This window comes from Heptranchias perlo, chromosome 5 (genome assembly GCF_035084215.1).
Source record: "Heptranchias perlo isolate sHepPer1 chromosome 5, sHepPer1.hap1, whole genome shotgun sequence".
NCBI classification, from domain to species: domain Eukaryota; kingdom Metazoa; phylum Chordata; class Chondrichthyes; order Hexanchiformes; family Hexanchidae; genus Heptranchias; species Heptranchias perlo.
Window position 1 is genome coordinate 73,278,422 of NC_090329.1, and position 27,426 is coordinate 73,305,847.

The 27,426-nt window shown below is 39.5% G+C and overlaps 1 protein-coding gene across 1 annotated transcript; it reads left to right on the forward strand.

Annotated features, from left to right (window-relative positions):
* The first annotated feature begins 1,530 nt into the window (after window positions 1–1,530).
* On the forward strand, window positions 1,531–27,399 carry serinc1 (serine incorporator 1). The gene is made up of 10 exons (XM_067984652.1): window positions 1,531–1,639; window positions 10,297–10,458; window positions 13,361–13,554; window positions 15,169–15,248; window positions 16,115–16,252; window positions 16,585–16,754; window positions 18,369–18,459; window positions 19,846–19,987; window positions 24,426–24,656; window positions 25,691–27,399. The coding sequence occupies exons 1-10, from the start codon at window positions 1,601–1,603 to the stop codon at window positions 25,827–25,829; spliced, it is 1,386 nt and encodes a 461-aa protein (XP_067840753.1). The 5' UTR covers window positions 1,531–1,600; the 3' UTR covers window positions 25,830–27,399.
* Window positions 27,400–27,426: the final 27 nt, after the last annotated feature.

Genomic DNA, 27,426 nt, shown 5'->3' on the forward strand with positions numbered 1-27,426 from the left:
GAAGGGAGAGACTCATGATCAAATTGAGGTGAGCGGTTTCAAAAATAAAAAACAGGTAAACCAAATACAAAGGGATCTGGATAGGTTGGGAAGGTGAGCTAATGAATGGCAAATGGTAATTAATGGAATGGACAAATGCAATGTAATGAGACTGGAAAAGGGAAACTATGGAAAATAACAATTTATATAGCACCTTTGATATAAAAAGGTAATTCATAGGTATGCATAATGAACATAGACACCGAGCCAGGATGGAAGAGATTAGGAGCGATGACCAAAGGCTAGATTGAAAAGATAGGTTTTTAGGAGGTTTTAAAAGGTGGTTAGGGGGTGAAGAGGTTTAGAAAGGAATTTACAAAGAGTAGGATCGATGTGGCTAAAGCATCTACCACCAATGGTTGGACAAAAGGAGAGGGATGCACAGAAGGCTGGAGTCAGAGGAATGGAACATTTGGGAGGGGATATATAGTGATGGAGGAGATTACAAAGATAGGAACATAAGAATAGGACTAGGTCATTTAGCCCCTCAAGCCTGTTCCACCATTCAGTTAAATCATGGCTGATCTGTATCTGAACTCCATCTACCCGCCTTGATTCCGTAACCATCAATATCCTTGCCTAACAAAAATCTATCAACCTCAGTTTTGAAATTTTCAATTGACCTAGTCTCAACAGCTTTTTGGTGGAGAGTTTCAGATTTCCACTACCTTTTGTGTGAAGAAGTGTTTTCTGACATCACCTCTAAAAGGCCTAGCTCTAATTTTAAGATCATGCCTCCTTGTTCTGGAATCCCCCCACCAGCAGGACTAGAATCTCTCTATATACCCTATCAACTCCTTTGATCATCTTAAACACCTCAATTAGATCACCCTTTAATCTCATGTACTCTAGGGAATACAAGCCTAGTCTATGTAACCTGTCATCATAGTTTAACCCTTTTAGCCCCGGTATCATTCTGGTGAATCTGCATTGTGGGGCAAAGCCATGGAGGGATTTGGGGATGAGGATTTGTGACCGAGGAGGGATTTATAACGGCTCTGCGATACAGGAGAGGGCTCTGGGGATACTGCTAAAAAGCTCGCTGAAAGCAACAGCACAGTGTATGGTAGCAATTGTAAGGAGTCTTACAACACCAGGAGCGTTCCGAAAGCTTGTGATTTCAAATAAAGCTGTTGGACTATAACCTGGTGTTGTAAGACTCCTTACATTTGTCCACCCCAGTCCATCACCGGCATCTCCACATTATGGTAGCAATAACATAATTGTGGAGAATTCACCTTGCCATCTCCATAAATAAAATGGTTCAAATTTACAACTTGTCAACTTCAGGAGTTCATAATATTGAAATAATGCAAATATATATATAAATATAATGCAAGTACGTATGTGCATCAAAGACGTAAATATATCAATTTTTGCAACAAAAGATGTTAAGGGCACCACTGTTTTCTTGAGTAGCTTGGTCAGATCCGGAAGTGGACGTCCTGCTGAATGAGGTCTGCAGCTGACACCGAGCGGAAACAGTGCGAGTGTAAACAAGTTGTCACTCTGCGGAATCGAGCGAGAGGAGCCGGACTCGGAGCGGCGGCGGGCAGCGGCCATGGGCGCTGTGCTCGGAGCTTGTTCTTTAGCCAGCTGGGTACGTGCGCAGGTTGACGAATGCAATCTGCAGATAATTTAACAAAAGTGTTCTTTAATAAACCCCGTTGGAAACGAAATTGCTCCCTGAGAGAATGCGCCGGATGGGTCTCAGTCATCACTGTGAGCGGAGCAGACAACAAAGAGGGGAACGCAGACACTGGGACCAGATCCTGGGAGCTCGGGTGTTGGGTTTTATCTTTTTATTTGTGCAATTAGCGGGGGGGGTTTGCAGGGTTTTTTTTCCCCCCCTAAGTGCTGTTATTGTTTTTAGACGCATTGCCTCTGCGATTTCCCTGGGCTGGTGATGCCATTGACTTGTGATACTGAAGATATGAGTCATGGTGGACAAGGTCCTTAAATAGCTAACGGTGTTGATCCGATTATGTAAAGTTCCAGATTGTTTCCTGAACCTGTTCAGTGGTTAAAAATATCCTAGTTGATATGGTGAAAGTGGATGTGGTGCGCAAAATGGCTACCAAATTCCCAAATGTTTATGTTCTCGCCATATTTCGGTAGACAAGCTGTGAAGGAAGCTGGGTTTAGCTACTGATATCATTGAGCGTTGTAGTAAAAGGTGTGACCAAAGGTTAAATTTTGAATGTATGCAATCTTTTCTGAAAACCTGTAAGTCACGCAATTGACTGCGGTAAAGCGGTGAAAGCAGTGAAATATTGTGTTGAAGAGTGTTAGGTCCTGCAAGACGCATCTCCTTTTAAAATGGAGAGGTTGTTAACATTGTACTCACCTTTTTATTTGGCCTTTACTGAAACAGAATCAAATGTGACTGTACTGCAGCAGATGTAGTGTTTGCAGCAACAAATCTTCCCCGGCTGCCAGTTTGGCAGGGTGCAGACTAACTTGAGTTTTCAAAGTGGGCTGTTCTGGAGGTAGAGCCTACCTTGATTTGAACTGTTGATTTTCCTATAATTACTGCTGCAAATCCCTTAAAAGATATATTTTGAAAGATTACATGTGATGGCCAGCTGTGAGATGTGATGAAAAATCTCGATAAGTGAGGTCGTCCAACTGTGTCCCTATGTGAATTATTCACTTTGGTTGCAAAAGTGTTAGTCATCGATTTTATATGGAAAAGTGGTTGTACTTAAATATCAAGTTAAAATAGTGGGTATACTCCAGGTATCAGTTGGACATTGCTCTTGTACAAAGGGTAGATGTGACATAACAAGCTCGTAACTTTTGTTTGAGGTATACAATGTAGTGAAGGGAATGGAAAAGATACATCTGGGATATTCAAATTAAATTGTAATAGTAGGGCAAGGGAACCCAGTTTCAAGCTAGTCGAAGGTAAATTTAGGACTGATAAAAGGAAATTCTTCTTCAAACAGAGTAATCAAGATATGGAATAGACTTCCAGACAGAGCAGTGAAGGTAGCAAACCTGGGATCATTTAAGAAACAAATGGACGCTGCAATTGGTGGAAGGACCTTAGAGCCTTTCTGGATGGATAAATTTAGTTAGACTAATAGCTTTCCACATCCGCAACTATCTTGTGATTGTGTGTTGTCTGTCTGTTGGATAAATACCCTACCCAATGGGGCCTTGACGTGTTTTCTGTCTACAACTTGGGTATAGATTAAAATTTAATCTTTGGAAGAAAGACTTGGAATAGTTTTGATGCACCATTTGATGGTGTCAGAAGCCATATTGTGCCTCATTGTACCGAGGGAGGAAAAAAAATGATTGGTTCTGCCATTGCCGTGATGATGACAATCACTGCTGGAATTGGCCATTGTATTTCTTTTTTCCTGCGGCATTCTGGTTGGTAGGTGAAGATTCACTCTTTAGTGGATGACCTTTTTTCTGACATATGGGTGAAGGGAACAGCATCAGTGTTTAAAGAGTGAATATATTCTATAATACATTTGCCAGCCATAGAAATACATAGAAGTTACAACTCAGAAAGAGGCCATTCAGCCCAAATCAATCTGTCAGTGTTTACCCTCCACTGAGCAAGTAGTCCTAATCACATTTACTCATTCTGTTCCTATATCCCTTCACCCATCAATTCAATCTAATCTTAAATGTTTACATAGTTTCTACCTCAACCACTAACTCTGGAACTGAATTCCCCAGCAATGAGAAGGGGTTAATTAATAATCTTGTTGTGCAGGGTCCTTTTAGGGAAGAGTGACCATAACATGATAGAATTCTTCATTAAGATGGAAAGTGAAGTAGTCCAATCTGAAACTAGGGTCCGAAATCTAAACAAAGAAAACTACGAAGGTATGAGGAGTGAGTTGGCGATGATAGATTGGGAAGCTTCACTAAAAGGCACGATGGTGGATAGGCAATGGCTAACCTTTAAGGAACGAATGCATGAATTGCAACAATTATACATTCCTTTCTGGCGCAAAAACACAAAAGGCAAAGCGGCCCAACCATGGCTAACAAAAGAAATTAAGGATAGTATTAGATCCAAAGAGGAGTCATATAAAGTTGCCAGAAAAAGTAGCAAGCCCGAGGATTGGGAGCAGTTTAGAATTCAGCAAAAAAGGACCAAGAGATTGATTGAGGGGAAAAATAGTGAGAGTAAACTTGCAAGGAACATAAAAGTGGACTGTAAAAGCTTCTGCAAGTATGTAAAAAGAAAAAGATTAGTGAAGACAAATGTAGGTCCCTTACAGTCAGAAACGGGAGAATTTATAATGGGGAACAGGGACATGGCAGAGCAATTAAACAAATACTTTGGTTCTGTCTTCACGGAAGAGGACACAAATAACTTCCCAGAAATGCTAGGGAACCAAGGGACTGGTGAGAAGGAGGAATTAAAGGAAATTAGTATTAGTAAAACAATAGTGCTGGAGAAATTAATGGGACTGAAAGCCGATAAATCCTCAGGGCCTGATAATCTGCATCCCAGAGTACTAAAAGAGGTAGCCATGGAAATAGTGGATGCATTGGTGGTCATCTTCCAACATTCTATAGATTATGGAATAGTTCCTGCAGATTGGAGGGTGGCAGATATAACCCCACTATTTAAAAAAGGAGGGAGAGAGAAAACACGGAAATACAGACCGGTTAGTCTAACATCAGTAGTAGGGAAAATGCTAGTGTCTATTATAAAGGATGTGATAACAGCACACTTAGAAAATATCAACGGGAGTAGACAAAGTCAACATGGATTTATGAAAGGGAAATCGTGTTTGACAAACCTACTGGAGTTTTTTGGGGAAGTAACTGGTAGAATAGATAAGGGAGAGCCAGTGGATGTGGTTTATTTGGATTTTCAGAAGGCTTTTGATAAAGTCCCACATAAGAGGTTAGTGTGCAAAATTAAAGCACATGGGATTAGAGGTAATATACTGGCATGGATTGAGAATTTAACAACAGACAGGAAACAGAGAATAGGAATAAATGGGTCTTTTTTGGGGTGGAAGGCGGTGACTAGTGGGGTACTGCAGGGATCAGTGCTTGGGCCCCAGCTATTCACAATATATGTCAATGATTTGGATGAGGGAACCAAATGTAATATTTCCAAGTTTGCTGACGACACAAAACTAGGTGTGATCATGAGTTGTGAGGAGGATGCCAAGATGCTCCAAGGCGATTTAGACAAGTTGAGTGATTGGGCAAATACATGGCAGATGCAGTATAATGTGGATAAATGTGAAGCAAAAACAGAAAGGCAGAGTATTATTTAAATGGTGATAGATTGGGGAATGTTGATGTGCAAAGGGACCTGGGTGTCCTTGTACACCAGTCACTGAAAGCAAATATACAGGTGCAGTAAGCAGTTAGGAAGGCAAATGGTGAGTTGACCTTCATTGCAAGAGGATTTGAGTATGGGAACAACGATGTCTTACTGCAGTTATACAGGGCCTTGGTGAGACCACACCTGGAGTGTTGTGTGCAGTTTTGGTCTCCTTACCTAAGAAAGGATATACTTGCCATAGAGGGAGTGCAGCGAAGGTTCACCAGACTGGTACCTGGGATGGCAGGACTGTCGTATGAGGAGAGATTGGGTCGACTCGGCCTGTGTTCACTTGAGTTTAGAAGAATGAGAGGGGATCTTATTGAAACACATAAAATTCTGACAGGGCTAGACAGACTGGATGCAGGGAGGATGTTTCCCCTGGCTGGGGGGGGTCCAGAACGAGGGGTCACAGTCTCAGGATACGGGGTAGGACATTTAGGACTGAGATGAGGAGAAATTTCTTCACTCAGAGGGTGGTGAGCCTGTGGAATTCTCTACCACAGAAGGCTGTGGAGGCCAAGTCACTCAATATATTTAAGATTGAGCTCGATAAATTTCTGGACCCAAAAGGCATCAAGGGATATGGGGAGAGAGCGGGAATATGTTATTGAGATGGAGGATCAGCCATGATCATATTGAATGGCGGAGCAGGCTTGAAGGGCCGAATGTCCTACTCCTGCTCCTATTTTTTATGTTTCTGTGTTTCTTATGGCACGGTATAAAGAAGTTTCTCCTGCCCTCTGTTCTAAATCTCGTAATCTTGTATCTATGACCTCTCATTATCGACCCCTCAACTACTGAAAACAGTCTGTTCTATCTACCCTGTGCCATCCTTCCATAATTTTAAACACAATTATTTTATCACCCAATAATCTGCATTATTCAAATAAAAAAAAGACCCAATTTTTCATCTCCTCCTTCATATTTGTAATTCCTCATACCAGGCAACATCCTTGTGAATCTCTGTTGTATCTTCTTTAAAGCCTCAATATCCTTCGAATAGTGTGGTGCCCAATACTACACTCAGTACACTACGAAGGTCTTTTTAAGGTTTTATGTACTCTCTTCATTACTTCTTGCCTTTTATATTCAATTCCTCTTGTGATAAAACCTAGAATTCCATTAGCTTTTTTTTTTACAGCTTTGTAAAGCTGAGGTGCTACCTTTAATGTCCTGTGAACCTTTAACCCCAGATCACTACTCTTAGACAGCACCAAGCCAACTTCCATTCAGAGTATAATTAATACTGTTGTTTTGTAGGTATCTATAAATCATGTGTTTTGGACTAAGCAATACAGTATATGGTGCATGTACACATAATAAAATAATTTAGTACGGTCCAGTTTGTGTGAATGCTAACAGAACTCTTGTTTTTGCATTCTGCTAGTTTGCCTTTTATCTCCCTCTTTTTGGTTATATGCACACTATTGCATTCTCTGGCTGACGGAGTGGGAGAGGAACCTGCAGTAGACCTCTGCCAGCGATGTTCTTGAGCTGACTAACAAGTGGCAGTTGAGTGGCTCATGGTGTCTTGCTCTTTGATTTTATTTCTTTTGAAGATTTTTCCCTTCCCTCTTGGAAAATCACTAGCCAGCATTCAGCATTCTCCGGGCTGACAAGTGTGAAAATAAACTCTCCCCAACGTATTGAATTCTTGAATGACCAGCACTCTTTGTTTTGCTCTTTTTAGTGTGTATTTTCTCCTTTTTCATGCTCCTAAAATCTTTTACCTCATTTCTCTGCTTTAAATTTCATCGGTCATTCTACCTACTTAATCTACTAATGTGTCTACCCTCCTAAATTCATTTATAGTCCTCTTCACAACCAATCACCTTCCCTATTTCGCATTGTCGGCAATTTTTGCTATTGTGCTCCTACACTCTTAAGTCCAGGTTAAATATAGAGAGAGAGATAGTTGTGGAATTGTCCCAACGTGGGAGGGAGGGAGGAAGGAAGGAGGGGAGGGGCACATCTGTTTACGTCTCTCCAGTTTGAAAAACTTGCATTAGTAACTATTCTCTTTCCTGTCCTTTAACCAACTTCCTATCCATGCTGCCACATTCCCTTTAATATCATGTCACCATTTTATCAACAAGCCTGCTATACGTGATATTTGTCAATCTTTTTGAAAATCCACATGCAAACATCCACTGCATTTTTTTTTAATCAATACACTTTTTACCTCAAAGAACTCTATTAAATTTGTCAGACAGAACTTGCCTTTACAAATCAATATTTGCTATCCTTAATTCATCTATGTCTTTCTAGTTGAGTATTCATTTTATCCCTTATGGCCTCTAGAAGCTTACCTACTACCAGTGTTAGGTTGACTTTTCTATAGTTACCTGATTTAACCCTTTCTCCCTTTTTGAACAGAGGTGTTACATTAGCAACCCTCTAGTCCTCTGAAACAATTTTCATATTTAAGGATGTTTGAAAGATTGTGGTCAGGGACTCCACTATTTCCTGGCTGAGTTTCCTCGAGGCTCGGTGCCTTTTCCATTTACTCATTTGGTACTTTTGCCATCCCATCATCCTCCATTACAATTTATTTTTTAATCTCAAATTGGCTGTACTTTTTTTTTAAAAAAACCTTTTTTATTATGTATTTAGAAAATTCTTCACTATTTCCCTTCATGTTACCTGACGGGCTTTCTTCGTGTCCTCTCCTAATCTTTTTTGCTACCTCTTTATATTTTGCTTGATTTTCTTTTGATTTGTTAGCCCTAGATTTGTCACATGCCTCTTTTTCAAGTCTCATTAAATTTTAAATTTTCTACTCATCCAAAGAACTCCAGCTTTTGTTGAACTACCTTTTCTTGGGATATTTCTAGTCTGCACCCTAATTATCTCCTGTTTGAACATTTTTGATTGTGCACTGTCTTATCATAATTATCATAGTAGGTACAGCACAGGAGGAGGCCATCGTGCCTGTGCTGGCTCTTTGAAAGAGCTATCCAATTAGTCCCATTCCCCTGCTCTTTCCCCTTGGCTGCCAATTCTTCTTTCCAACCTGGCCTTTCCCCTTTTTAGCTCATTAAAATTGTATTTTTCTGTCAAGTACCTTTTATCTTTGTTCTCTCTCCTTTTCAATCTATTTATGTTATGGTTTCTATTGTTCCCCTATCTTTATATTACCTACTTACCCACTTCATTTTCTAGAACTAGATCCAACATTGTCTCTTATCGGACTAAAAACATGATCTAGAAAGCATTGTAGAAACCCCTCCCCTTCTTTACCACTTGTATTACTTTTACTCCAGTCTATCTTTGAATAATTGAAGTCACCCATTATTATGGCTGTTCCTGCATTTTTCCCTAATTTGTCCCCATATCTCTTCCTCTTGCTCTTTTTGACTGTATGACAGGCTATAGTATAGTCCCATTTGAGTAACTGTTCCCTTTTTGGTGCTCAAGTCTAACCAAATACATTCAGCTTTTGTGCCATCCCCTGGTTCATCCATGTGTTCTAGTGCTGAAATGGAATCTTTGATTAACACTGCCATCCTTCCTGCCTTTCTCCCCCCACCCCACCCCCCATTTTATCTCTACTGAATATTTTGTAATCAGGAATGTTCAGATCATAGCCCTGCCCTAGCCTAAGCCACATCTGTTATGACATATCCCCCATAGCAATTTATGCCTTTAGCTCACCGACCGTATTTGCAATTCTTTGTGCAGTCATGAGTATAAAAGGTAAAAGTAATCAAAAGTGCAGAACAGAAGGATTCAGGAAGAGTTAGACTGATGTAATTTCCTCCTCCTCCCTGTATATTGCTCTTTCTTTATGAAACTCTTCCAAGGTGAAAATACCCTGTTTGTAGTATCATAGTAGGTACAGCACAGGAGAAGGCCATTTGCCCACTGAGCCTGTGCTGGCTCTTTGAAAGAGCTGTCCAATTAGTCCTATTCCCCTGCTTTTTCCTCATAGCCCTGTAAATTTTTTTCTTTTCAAGTATTTGTAGAGTTTCCTTTTGAAAGTTGCTATTGAATCTGCTTCCACTACCCTTTTTCAGGCAGTGCTTTCCAGATCGTTACAACTCGCTGCGTTTAGAAAAAAAGTTTCCTCATGTCCCCTCTGGCTCTTTTGCCGATCACCGTAAATCTGTCCCCCCTGGTTACCGACCCTTCTGGAAAAAGTTTCTCCTTATTTACTCTGTCAAAACCATTCCTGATTTTTGAAACCTCTATCAAATCTCCCCTTAACCCCTGTTCTGAGGAGTAGAACCCCAGCTTCTCCAGTCCCTTATCCCTGGTGCCATTCCAGTAAATCTCTTCTGTACCCTCTTTAAGCCTTGACATCCTTCCTAAAGTGTGGTGTCCAGAATTGAACACAATGCTCCAGCTGAGGTCTAACCAGTGTTATACAAAGGTTTAGCATAATTTCCTTGCTTTTGAACTCTATGCCTTTATTAATAAAGCCCAGGATCCCATATGCTTTTTTAACAACCTTCTCAACTTGTGCTGCTACCTTCAAAGGTTTTTGTATGTGCACCCCCAGATATCTCTGTTCCTGCGCCCCCTTTAAAATTGTACCATTTAATTTATATTGCCTCTTCCCACCAAAATGCATCACTTCACACTTCTCAGTGTTAAATTTCACCTGCCACACCACCTGCCTCAATCATCTGCCACTATGGGCAGTCTTCATTTCAGCTATGTCTGAAAATAAACAGGTGTATACCCTTTATATTAAGAAGGGAGGGAATGTTAATGGAAGAGTAAAAACCAGTAAAAATACAAGTGTTTTTATTGTAGCTAGAGTGCAGGACTAACATTTCACTTACAATTACAACCTTCAGTGAGTGTTAAAGAATAAACTAATACAAAAATCCATATTAAAAGGAGTTGGAAATACAACATTTGACACCGAATACCTGTTTTCATGGTCTGATTATATGGAGGTACAGTTTCATTGGTTCTTTTCTCTCTCTTTGCAGATACCGTGTTTGTGTGGTAGTGCACCATGCCTGCTATGTGGATGCTGCCCAAGTGGGAAGAATTCAACAGTTACTCGTTTGATCTTCGCGCTCTTTCTGCTGCTAGGAGTGGGAGTGGCTTGTATTATGTTGATGCCAGGAATGGAAGAGCAGCTCAAGAAGGTTGAGTATCTATGGGCGGTTTATGGTATACAAAAGGCATCAAGGGGTATGGGGAGAGAGCAGGAATATGGTATTGAGATAGAGGATCAGCAATGATCATATTGAATGGCGGAGCAGGCTCGAAGGGCCGAATGGCATACTCCTGCTCTTATTTTCTATGTTTTACTCCGCTTATAGGTATAATCTGGTCTACAAGTGCAAGGCACAGAAATACATCTTTATATTATAGATGCTTTATGAATTAGACAATTCTCTTTTCTTTCCTAATATTGTATTTCAAGCATTCATCCTTTAAGTGTTTTTTTGTTTTACTTTTAATGATGAGCTCCACAGCTATACAATTTGGCCCCACAAATCCATGGCTGTTCTGGCAGACTCTCACTTTAGCTTCAGTGGGAGTCTGCCGGAATGGCTAGAAAATAGGCCAGAAACTGGATATGCCAGGTCCTGTCCTTGCATGAAGTATCCAGGATGGCCTGTTGGGGGCGTAGCTTCTGTCCGCTCCAAACGTGGGTATCGTCGTAAGGGGGGAGGGGCACGTTGGTGCCAGCAACTTCCTACGTTGGGAATTCCCGCATTCTAAGCCCTCATTGGAACCCAGTGTATGATTGGCAGAGATACAACTGGCAAGTCAAAGCATACGTACCGGTTGAGGAGCAGATGTGCATTCCAATTAAGCATCCAGGATTATGATCCAGAACCACGGGGGGAAAAAAAAAAGCGGAAACTATAGATTCTTTTTGGGGATACATTGCACCTTCCAACTCCCTGATCTGGCTACCTCAGCTAGACTTTCAGGTATCGTAATAATGGTGGGTGCTCTATATGTGCCCTTAGCGACCTGGTTGCTTGCCATTGTAGGGCAGAAAAGGGAACATCCTACCGATCCCGGAAAATCTACCGGGATAATCAGCACAGGTTCCCTATGGGTGCATACTGGCACTTGCATTGAAATGCACTCGATCAAAGATTTTTCAGGAGCTTTTTTAAAAATTTATTCTCGGGATGTGAGCTTTGCTGGCAAGGCTGACATTTGTTGTCCATTCCTAGTTGTTCTCGAGAAGGTGATGGTGGGCCGCCTTCTTCAACTGGTGCTGTTCTTTATAGTGGTTTGATAGGTTACTTCAGAGAGCATTTAGGAATCAACCGTGTTGGTGTGGAACTGGCGTCACATATAGGCCAGACTGGGTAAGGATGGCAGGTTTCCTTCCATAAAGGACATTAGTGAACCAGTTGGGTTATTGCAGCATCCTCGGCACTTTTACTGATACCAGTTTTTAAAATTATTTTTTTAAAACTGAATTCAAATGACCAAACTGCCATGATGGGATTTGAACTCATGTTCTCTATTATTAATCCAGGCCTCTGGATTACCAATCCAGTAACATAACCACTACACTCAACGGTATTACCATCGCCGAATCCCCCACCATCAACATCCTGGGGGGTCACCATTGACCAGAAACTTAACTGGACCAGCCACATAAATACTGTGGCTACAAGAGCAGGTCAGAGGCTGGGTATTCTGCGGCGAGTGACTCATCTCCTGACCCCCCAAAGCCTTTCTACCATCTACAAGGCACAAGTCAGGAGTGTGATGGAATACTGTCCACTTGCCTGGACGAGTGCAGCTCCAATAACACTCGAAGCTCGACACCATCCAGGACAAAACAGCCCGCTTGATTGGCACCCCATCCGCCACCCTAAACATTCACTCCCATCACCACCTGCGCACTGTGGCTGCAGTGTGTACCATCCACAGGATGCACTGCAGCAACTCACCAAGGCTTCTTCGACAGCTCCTCCCAAACCCACGACCTCTACCACCTAGAAGGACAAGGGCAGCAGGCACATGGGAACAACACCACCTGCACGTTCCACTCCAAGTCACACACCATCTCGACTTGGAAATATATCGCCGTTCCTTCATCGTCGCTGGGTCAAAATCCTGGAACTCCCTTCCTAACAGCACTGTGGGAGAACCATCACCACACGGACTGTAGCGGTTCAAGAAGGTGGCTCACTACCACCTTCTCAAGGGCAATTAGGGATGGGCAATAAATGCTGGCCAGTGACGCCCACATCCCATGAATGAATAAAAAAAACATACTGTAACCCCTACTTACTAAGGAAAACTGACATCTTTTTTCTCCTACTTGCTAAACAGAAACTAATGGGTCAAGAGTAGAGGTCCATTTTATTAGCAAATGGGTTTGTTTGATCTCTGCTGCAGAGGAAAAAAACAAAGTTTAAAAAGTGTTATGTGTTTGTTGGAAGGGGCTTCTTTAGCCCACAACGTTTGAGTGGGACACAGATTTGTATGCGTTCACAATTTCTATTTCAAATGCTGTTGTAGTGGTAGTGAAATTGCTAATGTCCATTTTGACCTTGCATTGTGGTAACGCCATATCAATTCAAGTAACTAGTTGGTGCTGAGCACAAGCAGGACTGAAACTCGAGCAAAGGAAGTACTCTGGTTCTGGATGCCACTTGCTCATTCTTGGAAAATTAAAATGATCGTTCTCCTTTGTTTCTTTGTAGTTTGGCATCTTTCTTTCCATATGTCTTGTGCAATTTACACAAAACTGGGGGAATAACCTGCGTACAGAGATGGAATCTGAATTTTCTTAAAATTAACTCAACAGCTGTGAATGGCATCATTGTACTCCAAGGGTAACCCCTGCATGGTCTCAGAGTGTTGTTTAAAATAAATTAAAGTTCAAACTCTTATTTGGATGGAAACTCAAGTCCCTCAAACCTCTGAAGATAAACTACTTCCATACAAGAAATGTGGTTTTAGTTCTACTTTTGTAGTAAAGTTTTTTAAAAAAATGATACAAAAAGATATGTGAATAAAACAAGTCTGAGTAGTTTTATTTTCCCCCTTCTTTCACCTCTGCAGATTCCTGGATTTTGTGATGGTGGAATGGGCACATCCATTCCTGGAGTCCATGGCCAGGTGAACTGTGATGTGCTGGTTGGATACAAGGCTGTGTACCGGGTTTGCTTTGGCATGGCAATGTTCTTCCTTCTGTTTTCCTTGCTGATGATTAAAGTGAAGAGCAGTCAGGATCCAAGGGCTGCAGTACACAATGGGTAATATGCACCATTTCCAATTTTAGAAAGGAGGCTGTGGGGATGGAAGCCGTTACTTACTTCAGGGACTCCGTTACTAGCAATTTAATTTCATGTAACAATTAGGTAGTCAGCTATAAGCTGTGCAGTACGTGCAATAGTCTTGTGGTGGGAAATAAGTTTGTTATGGTGCTGCCTGTATGTCTACTCTTGAGCTGAAGTTTGTTACCACATTTTTATTTTTTGTTATGAAGTACCTGTGTTCTCCTCCCGGGCCATACCAAGGCTGCAGCGAAAAGGTTAAGTGACTTGCTTCTAGGCTATGCTAATGCCACTCAGCTCCAGCTGAAAGGGGGTTTGTAAAAGAGAGCCTGACATAACAAATATTTGCTCCAAATTTCATTAAGATTGTAACTATGATTTTAACTTGTTTTGTATTTAAGTTACCGTAAGTAATGAAGATTAGTAAATTAACACAATAAATGTACACTCTTGCCTCCAGCCTCTTGTGCATTTCCCCCTCCTTCACTCCACCATTGGTGCCTGTGCTTTTAGCCACCTTGGTCCCATGCCCTGAAATTCCTTCTTTAAATCCCTCCTCCTCTCCATCATCTTCTCTCCTCAAAACCCACTTCTTTGATCAAGCATTTGGCCACCCCTCCTAATCTTCTTTTGGTTTGGTGTCCATTTCTTCTTTACACCTCTATGAAGCACTGTGGGATATTTTTCTACATTAAAGGCACTGTATAAATGCATCATGTTGTTAATTATCTTGTAGAGCTGTATGAAATTAGCACTCAGACTCCTCCTTTCCAGGCTGAAAAGCCCAAGTTTCTTCAGATGTTCCTCTTAACTCAAACCTCTGACAATACTGATCACCTTGTGGTTTTCTCTGGGCTCCCTTCCAGTGCTTGAATATCTCCCTTTGTTTCTCGGTGACCAGAACTCAAGGTGCAGTCTGGCCAGAGCAGTTGTTGCCAGACTTGATGAGTGACTGACTGTCTTGCCTGTAGCATTTTTCTTTTGACAATTTGACTTTGATATTGGTCAAGTAAGGTGTATCTGGATGTGTTTGTGCCCATAAGGTTTGACATCATAGGGATTTTGAGAATGTCTCTGTTTTTAAGTTCCCTTCTCTCAAATGAAAGCTCCCTGTTGATACATCTGGTTTACACTTGCAGCCATTTGCAGATAAAAAGGGCAGAAGGGCAGCACTCAGTGCTTTATCTGTCCATCTGCTAGTCTCACCGCTCTCAAAATTTATAGGATGTAAACTCTTGACCGTTTTAGAACTGGGTGAGCAGCTTGAGACATTGAAGGGAACAGCAGTGATTAAAGATGGAGATGTATTGCTAACTACCTAACCTTTTATCTCCCCCATCTCCTTACATTGTAGTGATATTGTCAAGTTTTTGTTATATAAATATATTTTACCATTTTAACAAAAGATGTACAATTGAATAGAGTGAAACATATTAATCAGTGATACAATAAATTGTGCAGACACATCAAAATACATTTCTTCTTGCTGATGTCCAGTATCTGCTGCAGTAATGATAAGGATAGTAGATGGTCCTGTATTTTAAAATCATCTGTTGTCAATAATAACTTGACCAGCTTTTTTTCTTCTTCTAGATTTTGGTTTTTTAAATTTGCCACAGTGGTTGCTATCACAGTGGGTGCTTTCTTCATTCCAGAAGGACCCTTTACAACAGGTTTGTATAATGGCACTACTGATAACACAGCTATTTCATATTACCCTGAGATTTTTAAAAGCTGCCTTACGCTAAGCATTTTGATTACAAGTTATTTACCTTGGTATATCTATGTGGACTAAATCTTGATAGAATTACAATACACTATTAATGCAGCACTGTCATAATAAGTAATCTTGGGTCTACCATCTTTCACATGATCTCATATTGATGGCAGGCCTCACTTCACATAGTGCAAAGCAACACAGAAAAGGCTCTATGTAAGGGCCACCACGCAATATGCCAGAACTTTGTGTAGATGCTAATAGTACTGCTAGAATAAGGATTGTCTTCTGAAAATGCAACTCAGACACGTTTGGGACAGTGGAGAGTGAGCTTCACCCTGCCTCATTTCAAAAGTCCAACTGGGAGCAGTGAAAATGATTTTTACCATTAATCTGCTGAACTGGCATTAACTGAAAGTAGGATCAGAGATACCATACCTGATCTGGGATAGCTTAATGCTGGCACTGAATACAAAGCTTGATATGCAATTTAAGTTTATTTTAATTTTTTGAAATATGCTATCATATTTGATAATTATTCAACGTTTGTGAATTTTTATTTCTAGGTAGCCAATAAACAAACCTATTATGAAAAGATGCCCATTTTTACTTAGAAAACTTTAATGTATTAAGATCTTTTACTTTTCACTTTAAAATGCATGTTTAATGAGCTGTGATTTTTATAATAAATTGTTCAAAATACATGAATGTTATTTTTTTAAACAATGAGTGCGCTAAGATGATTTTACAAATTTTCATACCTTAAATGTAATGCAAGTTAAACTCATTTTTTTGAATTTTATTTTGTTTGTTTATTTGCAGTCTGGTTCTATGTTGGAATGGCTGGTGCATTCTGTTTCATCTTAATCCAACTGGTCCTACTCATTGACTTTGCCCACTCCTGGAATGAATCATGGGTTGAAAAGATGGAAGAAGGCAACTCCAGGTGCTGGTATGCAGGTAGGGTAAGCAAACTGAAGAGCCATAGCTGTGTGTGTCACATTTTAAGGGTTTTTGCTGAATATTGATATTCCTCCACTCATTGACTGACTTGTTTGGTAAAATGTTGTTTCCCATGGGGATCCTCTTGAAGTACATCTGCTTTGTACCATTGTTACCAATTAGTTTACTAACTGGCTTTGTGCTCCTTCCCTTTCATCATGTCTAGGAATATGTCTATCCTAAAACTAAATAGCAAGAAATGGGGATTAAAAAAAACATAGTTTGCTGAAATTACTGTTCTAGAGTTTAGAGAACTAGTTGGCTAGCAATTTACATAATCTTTTTTACAGCACTGCTGTCAGCAACGGGCATGAACTACCTGCTATCGCTGGTTGCCATAGTCCTCTTCTACTGTTACTACACTCATCCTGAGGGCTGCACTGAGAATAAAGTCTTCATCAGCTTAAATATGCTGCTATGCGTAGCTTCCTCTGTCATGTCCATCCTCCCCAAGATACAGGTATGACCCAGAAACTTTAGGACAATTGACCTGAAAAATCCAACTGAACAAATGCTATTCCATATTGTATTGTAAATACATTTGCTGCTCTAACAGACAACAAAGAACTTTAATAGAAAAAACTAAAGCAATGTCAAAGGAATAGGGTTCAAGAAAGGTACTTAATCAGTATAGTCTTCGACTCAGAATCACAACTACTTTCAAATTGAGCTGTGACTGAGAGTAACCAATGTTTATAGGAACAGGAATAGACTATTCAACCCCTGGAGCCTTTTCTGCCATTCCAATAGATCACAGCTAATCTGTACCTTAACTCTGTTTATCTGCCTTTTCTCCATATCGCTTGATACCCCTTACTATAGTCTTGAAAATTTCAATTGACTCAGCATTCACAGCATTTTGGGGGAAAGAGAGTTCCAGATTTCCACTACCCTTTTGTTTAGGGGAAAAAAATGCTTCCTTTGTGTGAAAAGTTCTTCCTTATTTCACTCCTATTTAGCCTAGCTCTAACTTTAAGATTATGCTCTCTTGTGGATTCCCACACCAGAGGAAATAATTTCTTTATCTACCCTATCAAATCTCTCTTTCATTTTAAACACCTTGATTAGATCACCCGCCTAAACTCAGGAGAATACAAACCAAGTTTATGCAACCTATCCTCATAATTTAACCCTTCAGGCCTTGGTATCTTTCTGGTGAATCTGCGCTGTACTCCCTCCAAGGCTAGTATACCCTTCCTGAGGTGCGGTGCCCAAAACTGAACACAGTACTCCAGATGGGGTCTGACCAGGCCTCTCTACAACTAAAGCATCACTTTTGTATTCCAGCCCCCTTGAGATAAAGGCCGACATACCATTAGCCCTTTTGATTACTTTTTGTACCTATGCACTAGCTTTGTGATTTTTATACATGGACACCTAAATCCCTTTGCTGTTGCACAGCTTCTAGCCTCTCCCCGTTTAGAAAATATTTCGATTTGTCTTTCTCAGATCCAAAGTGGATCACCTCACACTTCCACACATTGAACTCCCATCTACCATAGTTTTGCCCACTCACTTAATCTGTAAATTTGGATCTACAACTCTGTATTCCTTCATCCAAGTCATTTACATGATGAAAAGCTGAGGCCCTAGTACAGATCCCCGGGGAACACCACTTGTCACATCCCGCCAATCAAAGAATGTTCTCTTTATCTCTACTGATCTCAAAACTAATTATCAACCCATGTCACAAGGTTACCTCCAATTCCGCATGCTGCCATTTTTGATAATCTCCTGTGCAAAACCTTATCAAATGCCTTCTGGTAGTTCATATAGACAACATCCATAGATACTGCCCTATCCACCATGCCAGTCATCTCCTCAAAAAAATTCAACTAGATTAATCCGACATGACCTACTTTTCACAAATGTGCAAGTGAAACGTGCATATGAATTATGTATGAACCTGAGAAAGACAAAATTAGGCTAATTTATAAAATCAGACTGCAAGTCTATGCTGTCTGTATCAATGGAGCGTCCATCTAAAATCACTACTAGGAGTAAATAATTTAAACACTTTGTGTGAGATGCATATATTGTAAATGTATTGAAGAGATTGTTGATGTATTTTCAGGAGTCCCAGCCTCGATCTGGTTTGCTGCAATCCTCCATCATCACCTTGTACACCATGTACCTAACGTGGTCCGCTATGACTAATGAACCAGGTACTTTGCACATTTTAGTTACTATGTTTTAGTTAGTATGCTTCACCCTCATAAAAAGTGTTATATAGAAGACAGATTATTTTTGTGTGAGCTATAAATAATGCCCCGTGATATAATCTAATCTAATCTAATGTGAAAAAACAGCCTCTGAGGTCCAATAGTCCTCTAGCAGTGAAGGACAAAGTTTTCCTTGTGTGCCATGACAATGTTACTCCAGGATGCTGCTATATCATCTTTTATTTTTATCTGATTTCAATGTAGTTATGGAATTGAAAGGGTGGCATTGAAAATTGCATTGGTTTATATTTTGGTGCTGGAATTCTGTTTCAGCTTAGATCGACTGAATAGTATTGGAAAATGCTGAAGCAGCTTATTTTCCTATTTGGCATGTCAATGGGAGTAGGTCTTACAGAAGTGAAGGGCTTTATTTTGTTTGTCTTTTAAAATAAAAAAAATGATTCATTCCTCCAGGAGGTATTGTTTTTTTTAAAAATAGTTGTGTCCACGATGTTTCTAGGTAACTTACAGTCAAACTTGTCATGGATGCGTTGCTTAGAGAAATTGTGCCAGACTGAAAATGGGTGGAAACTTACAGCCTTAGCCTGCCTACACTGAAAATGGTGGTTGTAGAAGCAACACTATTATAATTTTATTTTAAATTTGAAAAATTGGCAGTTGCTGAAGATAGTATTAAAATTGTGATGCTATCAATCACAAATTAAGAGCTTGTTGATCCAGTAATTAGATTTAGTTGTTTGGCTGATTAGAGTTGTTTAATTAGGTAAATTGAATTTTAACCCACTTCTGCATATCACCTTTTAATAATTATGTAAATTAACAGTAATTTTAATTTACATCAGTAAAATGAAAATTCTTAAATAGTTAGTTTTAATGACCAGGATGATGGCTGAGATTTGCTGTGGTATAAAGCTGAATATGCTTTGTACATTGTAATTAGATAGAAAATGATTCTGAGACTACCGGAAGTCAGAAGGAAACACTTTGGGAAACTGTATAATAGCTGTTTTAGCTGTACTGAATAGCAGTGAGTAAAGCACACATACCCTCAGGTTATATGGACCTGCATGGGTCAGAGGACTTCTGTGTTCCATCTTAAATTAAATTAACAAACTTTCTGAATAATTGATTCTTTGTGGTCCGATCGTATGCCAGAGTTTCCAGAGCAGGTTTTGCCTTGTTCATTACAAAGTCGAGTCAGTCTTTAAAGCACTTTGCTTTTTTAAAAAAACATTAATAGTTCTTAAAAGAGAATGTCATCTGCTTGAATATCTAGATTTAATAAGTAGTTGAAGTATAGACAGTAAGTTGAGAATTCAGCTAGTCACATTAAGGAGAATTTACTTTTTCATGTTTAATTTCTTACAGACCGAAAATGCAATCCCAGTTTGCTGAGCATGATTGGGTACAACAGCACAGGAACTCATGTCCCTGGTCAGGTCATCCAGTGGTGGGATGCACAAGGAATTGTAGGACTGATCCTATTTTTGCTTTGTGTTCTTTATTCAAGGTCAGTAACTTTCTGATCTATGCTCTAGTTAATTGCTGTACTTTTTGCCCAGTGATCCTCTTGATCAGGAGGGCTTTTTTAAAAAAAAAGTATGTGCCTGAAGGGTAACAGCAAAGTCGTTGTTAGCTAAAGTCATACTTGTGCACGTGAATTGTACTTGCACCTTATAAAAATAATGTGGGGGAATTTTCATTTACTTTTAATTTGGATCATCAAAACCTACTATAGTCGACGTGGGTTGTCACTTCCTCAAAAAAATCAAGGAGGTTTGCCAGGCAGGATCTTCCCTGACTGCAGCCATGTTGATTGCTGTTTACTAGGTTGTTGTACAGATAATCCTCAAGTTTACTACTGAACAATTCCATTATTTTACATGGGATTTAAGTAAGAACAATAGGTCTACAGTAGCCTGCGTCTGCTTTGTCACCCTATTTGAATATGGACATCATGTTAGCCTATTTCCAATCTGCTGGTACATCTCCAGTGTCAGTTTATCGTTCATAATGATTGTCAGTGCCTTGCAAATCTCCTCGCTATTCCTGCTCAACAGTCTGGGATAATATGCCATCTATAAACCTTTTCAGCTTGTATAGGGCTTTCGTCTCATATATTGAAGTCCTGAATCTTGCCATGGCACTCTTACGTTGCGGAGCTTATGTTACTTAGGTATTCCCCTTTAAATATTTGGAGGCAGTAATCACTCAGAACATTAATTATAACTCATCCTCAGTTTCAAGCCAATTTTCATCTCTTAATGTTCTCACCTTCTCTGATGGTTCTCATAAGAGTATAAGAAATAGGATCAGGAGTAGGTCATACGGCCCCTCAAGCCTGCTTTGCCGTTCAATAAGATCATGGCTCCTCACAGCTTACTTTCCCACCTAGGTTTGTAGCGTCAGCAAACTTGGATCACTACTTTTGGTCTCTTCATCGTCATTGATATATATTGTAAACAGTTGAGGCCCAAACACTGATCTTTGCGGCACCCCACTAGTTACAACCTGCCAACCTGAAAATGACCCGCTTATTCCTATACTCTGTTTTCCGTCCATTAACCAATCCTCAATCCATGCTGCTGTATTACCCCCAATCCCACGAGCCCTAATCTTGTTTAACAACCTCTTGTGTGGCAGCTTTTCGAATGTCTTCTAAAAGTCAAGTACCCTGGAATATTTAGTTCCCAAACTTTGTCATCCTGGAATCACATCTCAGTAATGGCTGCTAGATGAAGCCCATTTATCTTTAATTGTGCCATTAATTCATCTACAAATTACAAATGATTTGTGCATTCAGATATAGTGCTTTTAATTTTAACTTTTTACTATCTTTCCCTGATGTGACCTTAGTCACTAATGCCCTATTATCTTTGTTAAACATAGAATTTTGGACTTTTTTTGTACTCTAAGGGAATCAAGGGATATGTGGATCGGGCAGGAAAGTAGAGCTAATTTTTCCTCTTTATTTCACTCTTAATTTGTTTGGACATGCTTGTTTAGTCTGACTTTGACTGATCTTAGACATGTACTTACATGTCTGTTTTAGTTTAACTCTTGGAAAAATGGTATTGTTGAAGTGAATTATGACATGTGCAGTCTTGTTAATAAGTGATTGGAGAGAGTTGTAATGACTGACTCCTGCATCTTTTCCTCCCATGCACCAAGTGCAGTCCTTTTTTATCTCAACAGCAAATCTAACCTGCAACATTCACTTAGTCATACCACAGAGGCTCTCATAGGTGAAAGTTAGAACTGCTTATTTGCAGAATACTGAGTGCAGCAATTCTTTATATGCAAGTACTAAAAGCTTCTTAAATTTCTAGTGTATATAATATACAAATCTTCCGTGGAGGAAGACAGAAAAGTTCTTCATAAGCTAGTTACCCGAAGTATACATCTCCTTGGTGACTTCCTCTGAATCAGAAACTAAGGTATCCTGCAACTTTATTCTTGGGAATTCCACATAGGATCCTTTTAATACATAATTTCTGTACAATGCCCCTAAGCTGTTACCCACTTGGGGATTTGATCCCTTGTTATTTGATTTCTGACACCGGCCTGGAGCTGCTAGTGAAAGAGAACGTCAGCTGTTTCCATCACCATCTGCGAAGTACCCATCAATTGTTCACTTGCTTTAATTTCTGTTCTTCTTGTCCTCCAAATAAACTGTCCTTAAAACATTAATTCTAGATCCTTACTTTGGGTTGTAAAGGTAATGGGTGAGAACTCCAAGTTTTCCGTAAAGGTTATAAATCTTGGACACAAAAGGTGAAATGCTGCAACTTTCTACGATAAATTCTTTTACTTTGTTTTTCTGGTTAGTTAACATTTCCCTATTTAGAGTGAAATAAATGTTGATAAGTAATTTCAAGCAGGAGAAAACTATTCAGTAACTACTCAATTATATTAAATGATCTTGTACATTGATTTATAGAAGATTGGGAAGTCTTCAAAAGACAGCAAAAGGTAACTAAAGGATTGATTAAGGGAAGATAGATTATGAAAATAAATTAGCAAAAAATATAAAAACAGATAGCAAGAGTTTCTACAGTAATATAAAAAGAAAAAGGGTGGCTAAGGCAAACGTAGGTCCCTTAGAGGATGAGACCGGGAAATTAATGGTGGGAAACATGGAGATGGCAAAAATGCTGAACAAATATTTTGTTTCAGTCTTTACGGTAGAGGACACTAAGAATATCCCAACACTGGACAAACAGGGGGCTCTAGGGGGGGAGGAGCTAAATACGATTAAAATCACTAAGGAATTGGTACTCAGTAAATTAATGGGACTCGAGGCGGATAAATCCCTTGGACCTGATGGCTTACATCCTAGGGTCTTGAGGGAAGTGGCAGTAGGGATTGTGGATGCTTTGCTAATAATTTTCCAAAATTCTCTGGACTCGGCAAAGGTCCCGGCAGATTGGAAAACTGCTAATGTAACACCCTTATTTAAAAAGGGTAGTAGGCAGAAGGCTGGAAATTATAGACCAGTTAGCCTAACATCTGTGGTGGGTAAAATTTTGGAGTCTATTATTAAGGAGACAGTAGCAGAACATTTGGATAAACATAATTTAATAGGACAAAGTCAGCATGGCTTTATGAAGGGGAAGTCATGTCTGACAAATTTGCTTGAGCTCTTTGAGGACATAATGTACAGGGTGGATAAAGGGGAACCAGTGGATGTAGTGTATTTAGATTTCCAGAAGGCATTCGACAAGGTGCCACATAAAAGATTATTGCTCAAGATAAAGAATCACTGGATTGAGGGTAATATTCTGGCACGGGTGGAGGATTGGTTATCTAACAGGAAGCAGAGAGTTGGGATAAATGGTTCATTCTCGGACTGGCAACCAGTAGCCAGTGGTGTTCCGCAGGGGTCGGTGCTGGGTCCCCAACTCTTTACATTCTATATTAACGATTTGGAGGAGGGGACCGAGTGTAACATATCAAAGTTTGCAGATGATACAAAGATGGGAGGGAAAGTAGAGAGTGAGGAGGACATAAAAAAAAACACCAGGGGATATAGACAGGCTGGGTGAGTGGGCGGAGATTTGGCAGATGCAATACAATATTGGAAAATGTGAGGTTATGCACTTTGGCAGGAAAAATCAGAGAACAAGTTATTATCTTAATGGCGAGAAACTGGAAAGTACTGCAGTACAAAGGGATCTGGGGGTCCTAGTGCAAGAAAATCAAAAGGTTAGTATGCAGGTGCAGCAGGTGATCAAGAAGGCCAACGGAATGTTGGCTTTTATTGCTTGGGGGATAGAATATAAAAACAGGGAGGTATTGCTGCAGTTATATAAGGTATTGGTGAGACCGCACCTGGAATACTGCATACAGTTTTGGTGTCCATACTTAAGAAAAGACATACTTGCTCTCGAGGCAGTGCAAAGAAGGTTCACTCGGCTAATCCCGGGGATGAGGGGGCGGACATATGAGGAGAGGTTGAGTAGATTGGGACTCTACTCATTGGAGTTCAGAAGAATGAGAGGCGATCTTATTGAAACATATAAGATTGTGAAGGGGCTTGATCGGGTGGATGCGGTAAGGATGTTCCCAAGGATGGGTGAAACTAGAACTAGGGGGCATAATCTTAGAATAAGGGGCTGCTCTTTCAAAACTGAGATGAGGAGAAACTTCTTCACTCAGAGGGTAGTAGGTCTATGGAATTTGCTGCCCCAGGAAGCTGTGGAAGCTACACCATTAAATAAATTTAAAACAGAAATAGACAGTTTCCTAGAAGTAAAGGGAATTAGGGGTTACGGGGAGCGGGCAGGAAATTGGACATGAATTTAGATTTGAGGTTAGGATCAGATCAGCCATGATCTTATTGAATGGCGGAGCAGGCTCGAGGGGCCGATTGGCCTACTCCTGCTCCTATTTCTTATGTTCTTATATGATCCTGTAACATGATTTTAAGCTTTTAAATTTTCACACAGCATCCGGACATCAAACAATAGCCAGGTTAACAAACTGACTCTAACTAGTGATGAATCTACACTGATAGAAGAAGGAGCTGGTCAAAGTGATGATTCCCTGGATAATAGTAACAATGCACATCGTGCAGAGGACAATGAGAAGGACGGTGTCACCTACAGCTACTCCTTCTTTCACTTTATGCTGTTTTTGGCTTCCCTTTATATCATGATGACACTAACCAACTGGTATAGGTATGTAAGCCAAAAAATCTTATTTACTGCTGATAGACTAGTACCAGAACATGGGAGTTTTCTGTATGGTACTGGTTCAGTATTCTATATGCTGTTTATTTTTCTAAGCAAAAAGTGTGAGCAGAATATAAATGTAAAACATCTTCTAAAATGCTTATTACCTAAACAACAAACATTTGTAGCAGTTGCCTGGTCTAACATTAAAAACAAATATAATATAATATAATCTGATGCCTTGCAGTTAGAGGCTAATATTTTAAATTAAACCTTTTTTGTTATATTGGGAAGTGCTTTAGAATGAAATGAATAGGCATTGTAGCTTTAATGAGACATGATAAAATTTTGTATTTATATCTTTTGTGGCTGAAATAGAATGTGTAGTTCCCCCAATGGCTTAGTTGTTAAATTTGCTGTCCATTGTGGAACTAAGCCATAAAGACGAGGGAGTTCTTAGATTTGATCTTGGTTTGTACTGAATACTTGCTCTCATCTTGGGATGTAGTAGTGATGCTATATTTTGTCTCCGGCCCTAGAGCTGGGAATAATCAGCTGTGGTTCCTGCTGCTGATTGCTATCTAGTGACACCTGCTGGAAAATATGCATATGTGGATTTTGGGTGAGAATTGAACTCCACTGTGATGCTCCTTGCAGTTGATTAGCATGCTGATGCTCATCATCTGAGCTTACATAAAAGGGTAATTTGCTGACTTTGTGCTCCTGGTGGGAAACCTCACCCGCTGAGAGCGCATATCAGAAATTTCAGTGTGCCCTGTGTGTCCTTCTAAACATAAATGATTGGAAAATTATGCATAGAATTTCTGATATTGGCTAAAGTTAGAAAATTAGCCCTATGAATAGCCACTTGGCCAAAGTAGCAGAGGAAGCTTGCACCCGTTACCAAACCCAGTAAGGAGGGGGAAAGTAGCTGAATATGGGGTATTATGAAAGATACCTACTTTTTAAGTCTTGCATGGTGTATATTAGCAAATGAGTGCATGAAGGACAAGAAATATTAATTTTTTTTTCCTTCTCAGCCCTGATTCCTCCTATGAAATGATGACTAGTAAATGGCCATCAGTTTGGGTGAAGATTTCTTCCAGCTGGATTTGCATTATGCTCTATGGGTGGACCCTGGTTGCTCCACTTGTTTTGACAACTCGTGATTTTGATTGAAGAGCCTAAATTTAAAAAGCATGTGGTTTTCTGTTACCATGAGCTATTGCCTAGTTTGTCTTAAGTAATATTCAAATTAATGGCAGTATTTGAAGATGACTATGTAATTATAAATATGGGTGTGCTACCTTGTGGTAGAAGTTATTTTTCCTTCTCTTTTATTGCATGACTGGAGTAACTCATGATAACCGTGAAACTTTTAAAAGGGATTTTGCTGAACTCCATCTTAAATACAGACTATTCTTGAACTGATGACTGAAATAGGATGAACACAGGTCATCAAATGTTTTGCTTCTATTTAGCTGTTAGAAAGTGTGACAATCTCCAAATAAAGTGAATTGTTGTGCACATATTAATTCGTAAATATTTCTTTAAAAGAGGAAAAAGACAACTTTTTTTGTGTTTGTTTTAAAATAGTTTAAATCTTGATGTGTAACTGGTCTGTATAGAAGTTTTCTGCTTGGCTGAGCAGTGACTGGGAAAAGGCTTGTCAGCACTGTATACATTTTAGATTCCACTGTCCATAGAATAAATTTGACTCTTGCTGTGCTGTTACAAATGCAATACTGTTAAGTATTGGAGTTATTGTTTTCACTCTAGCTTTTTGGGGTGCACTTACTAAACCTGAATGCAAGTTTGAATAGTCAGCCAGTACTGCTGAAATTTAATAATTGACTGGTCTTGCTTTAACCTCAACCTGGACTTTATATAGCCATGTAGAAAAAAATGGAGATGATTGTGAAAATCCCTTCTACTGAGACAGAGTGAATTTGGTTGTGGATTTTATTGTAAACAGTATTAATAAATCTTGCTTGTTTGATGTTGTAAACTGTATTGAGTGAATTTATAAATGAGTTCCCAATGTCTACACTGATAATTTGACCCTAGGTCTAAGTTAGCTTTGGTAGTATAAATTTCCAATCTATTTATTAGTTGGTGTAAGTTTTATTTATGTATTATTGGATCTCCAGACATAGGAACTCAATGTAGCCTACTGCCTAATTGTCTGTGTCTATATTGGTAATTATGAGCCACCCTTCGATATGAAACATTAACTACACATCTGTTCATAAGTGATGAAAGCTATAGTAATGTCATTATTGGAAAATAGTCTAATCCAAGTTATTGATCCTTCTGAAACCTTTTCAGGACCTATTAATGAAAAACTTTGACATTGATCAGATTTTGAAAGCATTCTTCCCATTTTCTTAATTAAAAAAAAATCAGTATTGCTTTTTGAATGGCTTAGTTTTAAAACTATGTCATCACTAAGAGAATTAATCTTAAATCATCTGCTTGTTTCTAACTATCATTTTGGAGGAGGGATAACTAGATACCTTTTGGAACTGTATAAAATGATTGGATAAGGTTTTTAAATTTTAAAAAAAGCTTAAACTTCAATTACCTGTAAGCATCAGCCACTTTAAATCTCAATCTCAGTATTTCAATTATGTATTGTGTTAAGACTCATTGTTTTGTGAACTGTACAAAGGACACTATAGATGAAATGTGTTGTAACTGTTTCAAATAAACCTTAACAAAGCACGTGGGTTTCTTTGTTCTCCAAAAACTTGTCTCAGTCCCTAATTTGAATTAA

What these genes read in the sequence shown, in the direction of transcription:
- serinc1 (XM_067984652.1), top strand. Translation starts at nt 1,601, where the DNA reads ATGGGCGCTGTGCTCGGAGCTTGTTCTTTAGCCAGCTGG. An exon ending in CTCCAGGTGCTGGTATGCAG is followed by an intron (nt 16,253 to 16,584) that starts GTAGGGTAAGCA and finishes TCTTTTTTACAG; the next exon opens with CACTGCTGTCAGCAACGGGC. An exon ending in ACACTAACCAACTGGTATAG is followed by an intron (nt 24,657 to 25,690) that starts GTATGTAAGCCA and finishes TTTCCTTCTCAG; the next exon opens with CCCTGATTCCTCCTATGAAA.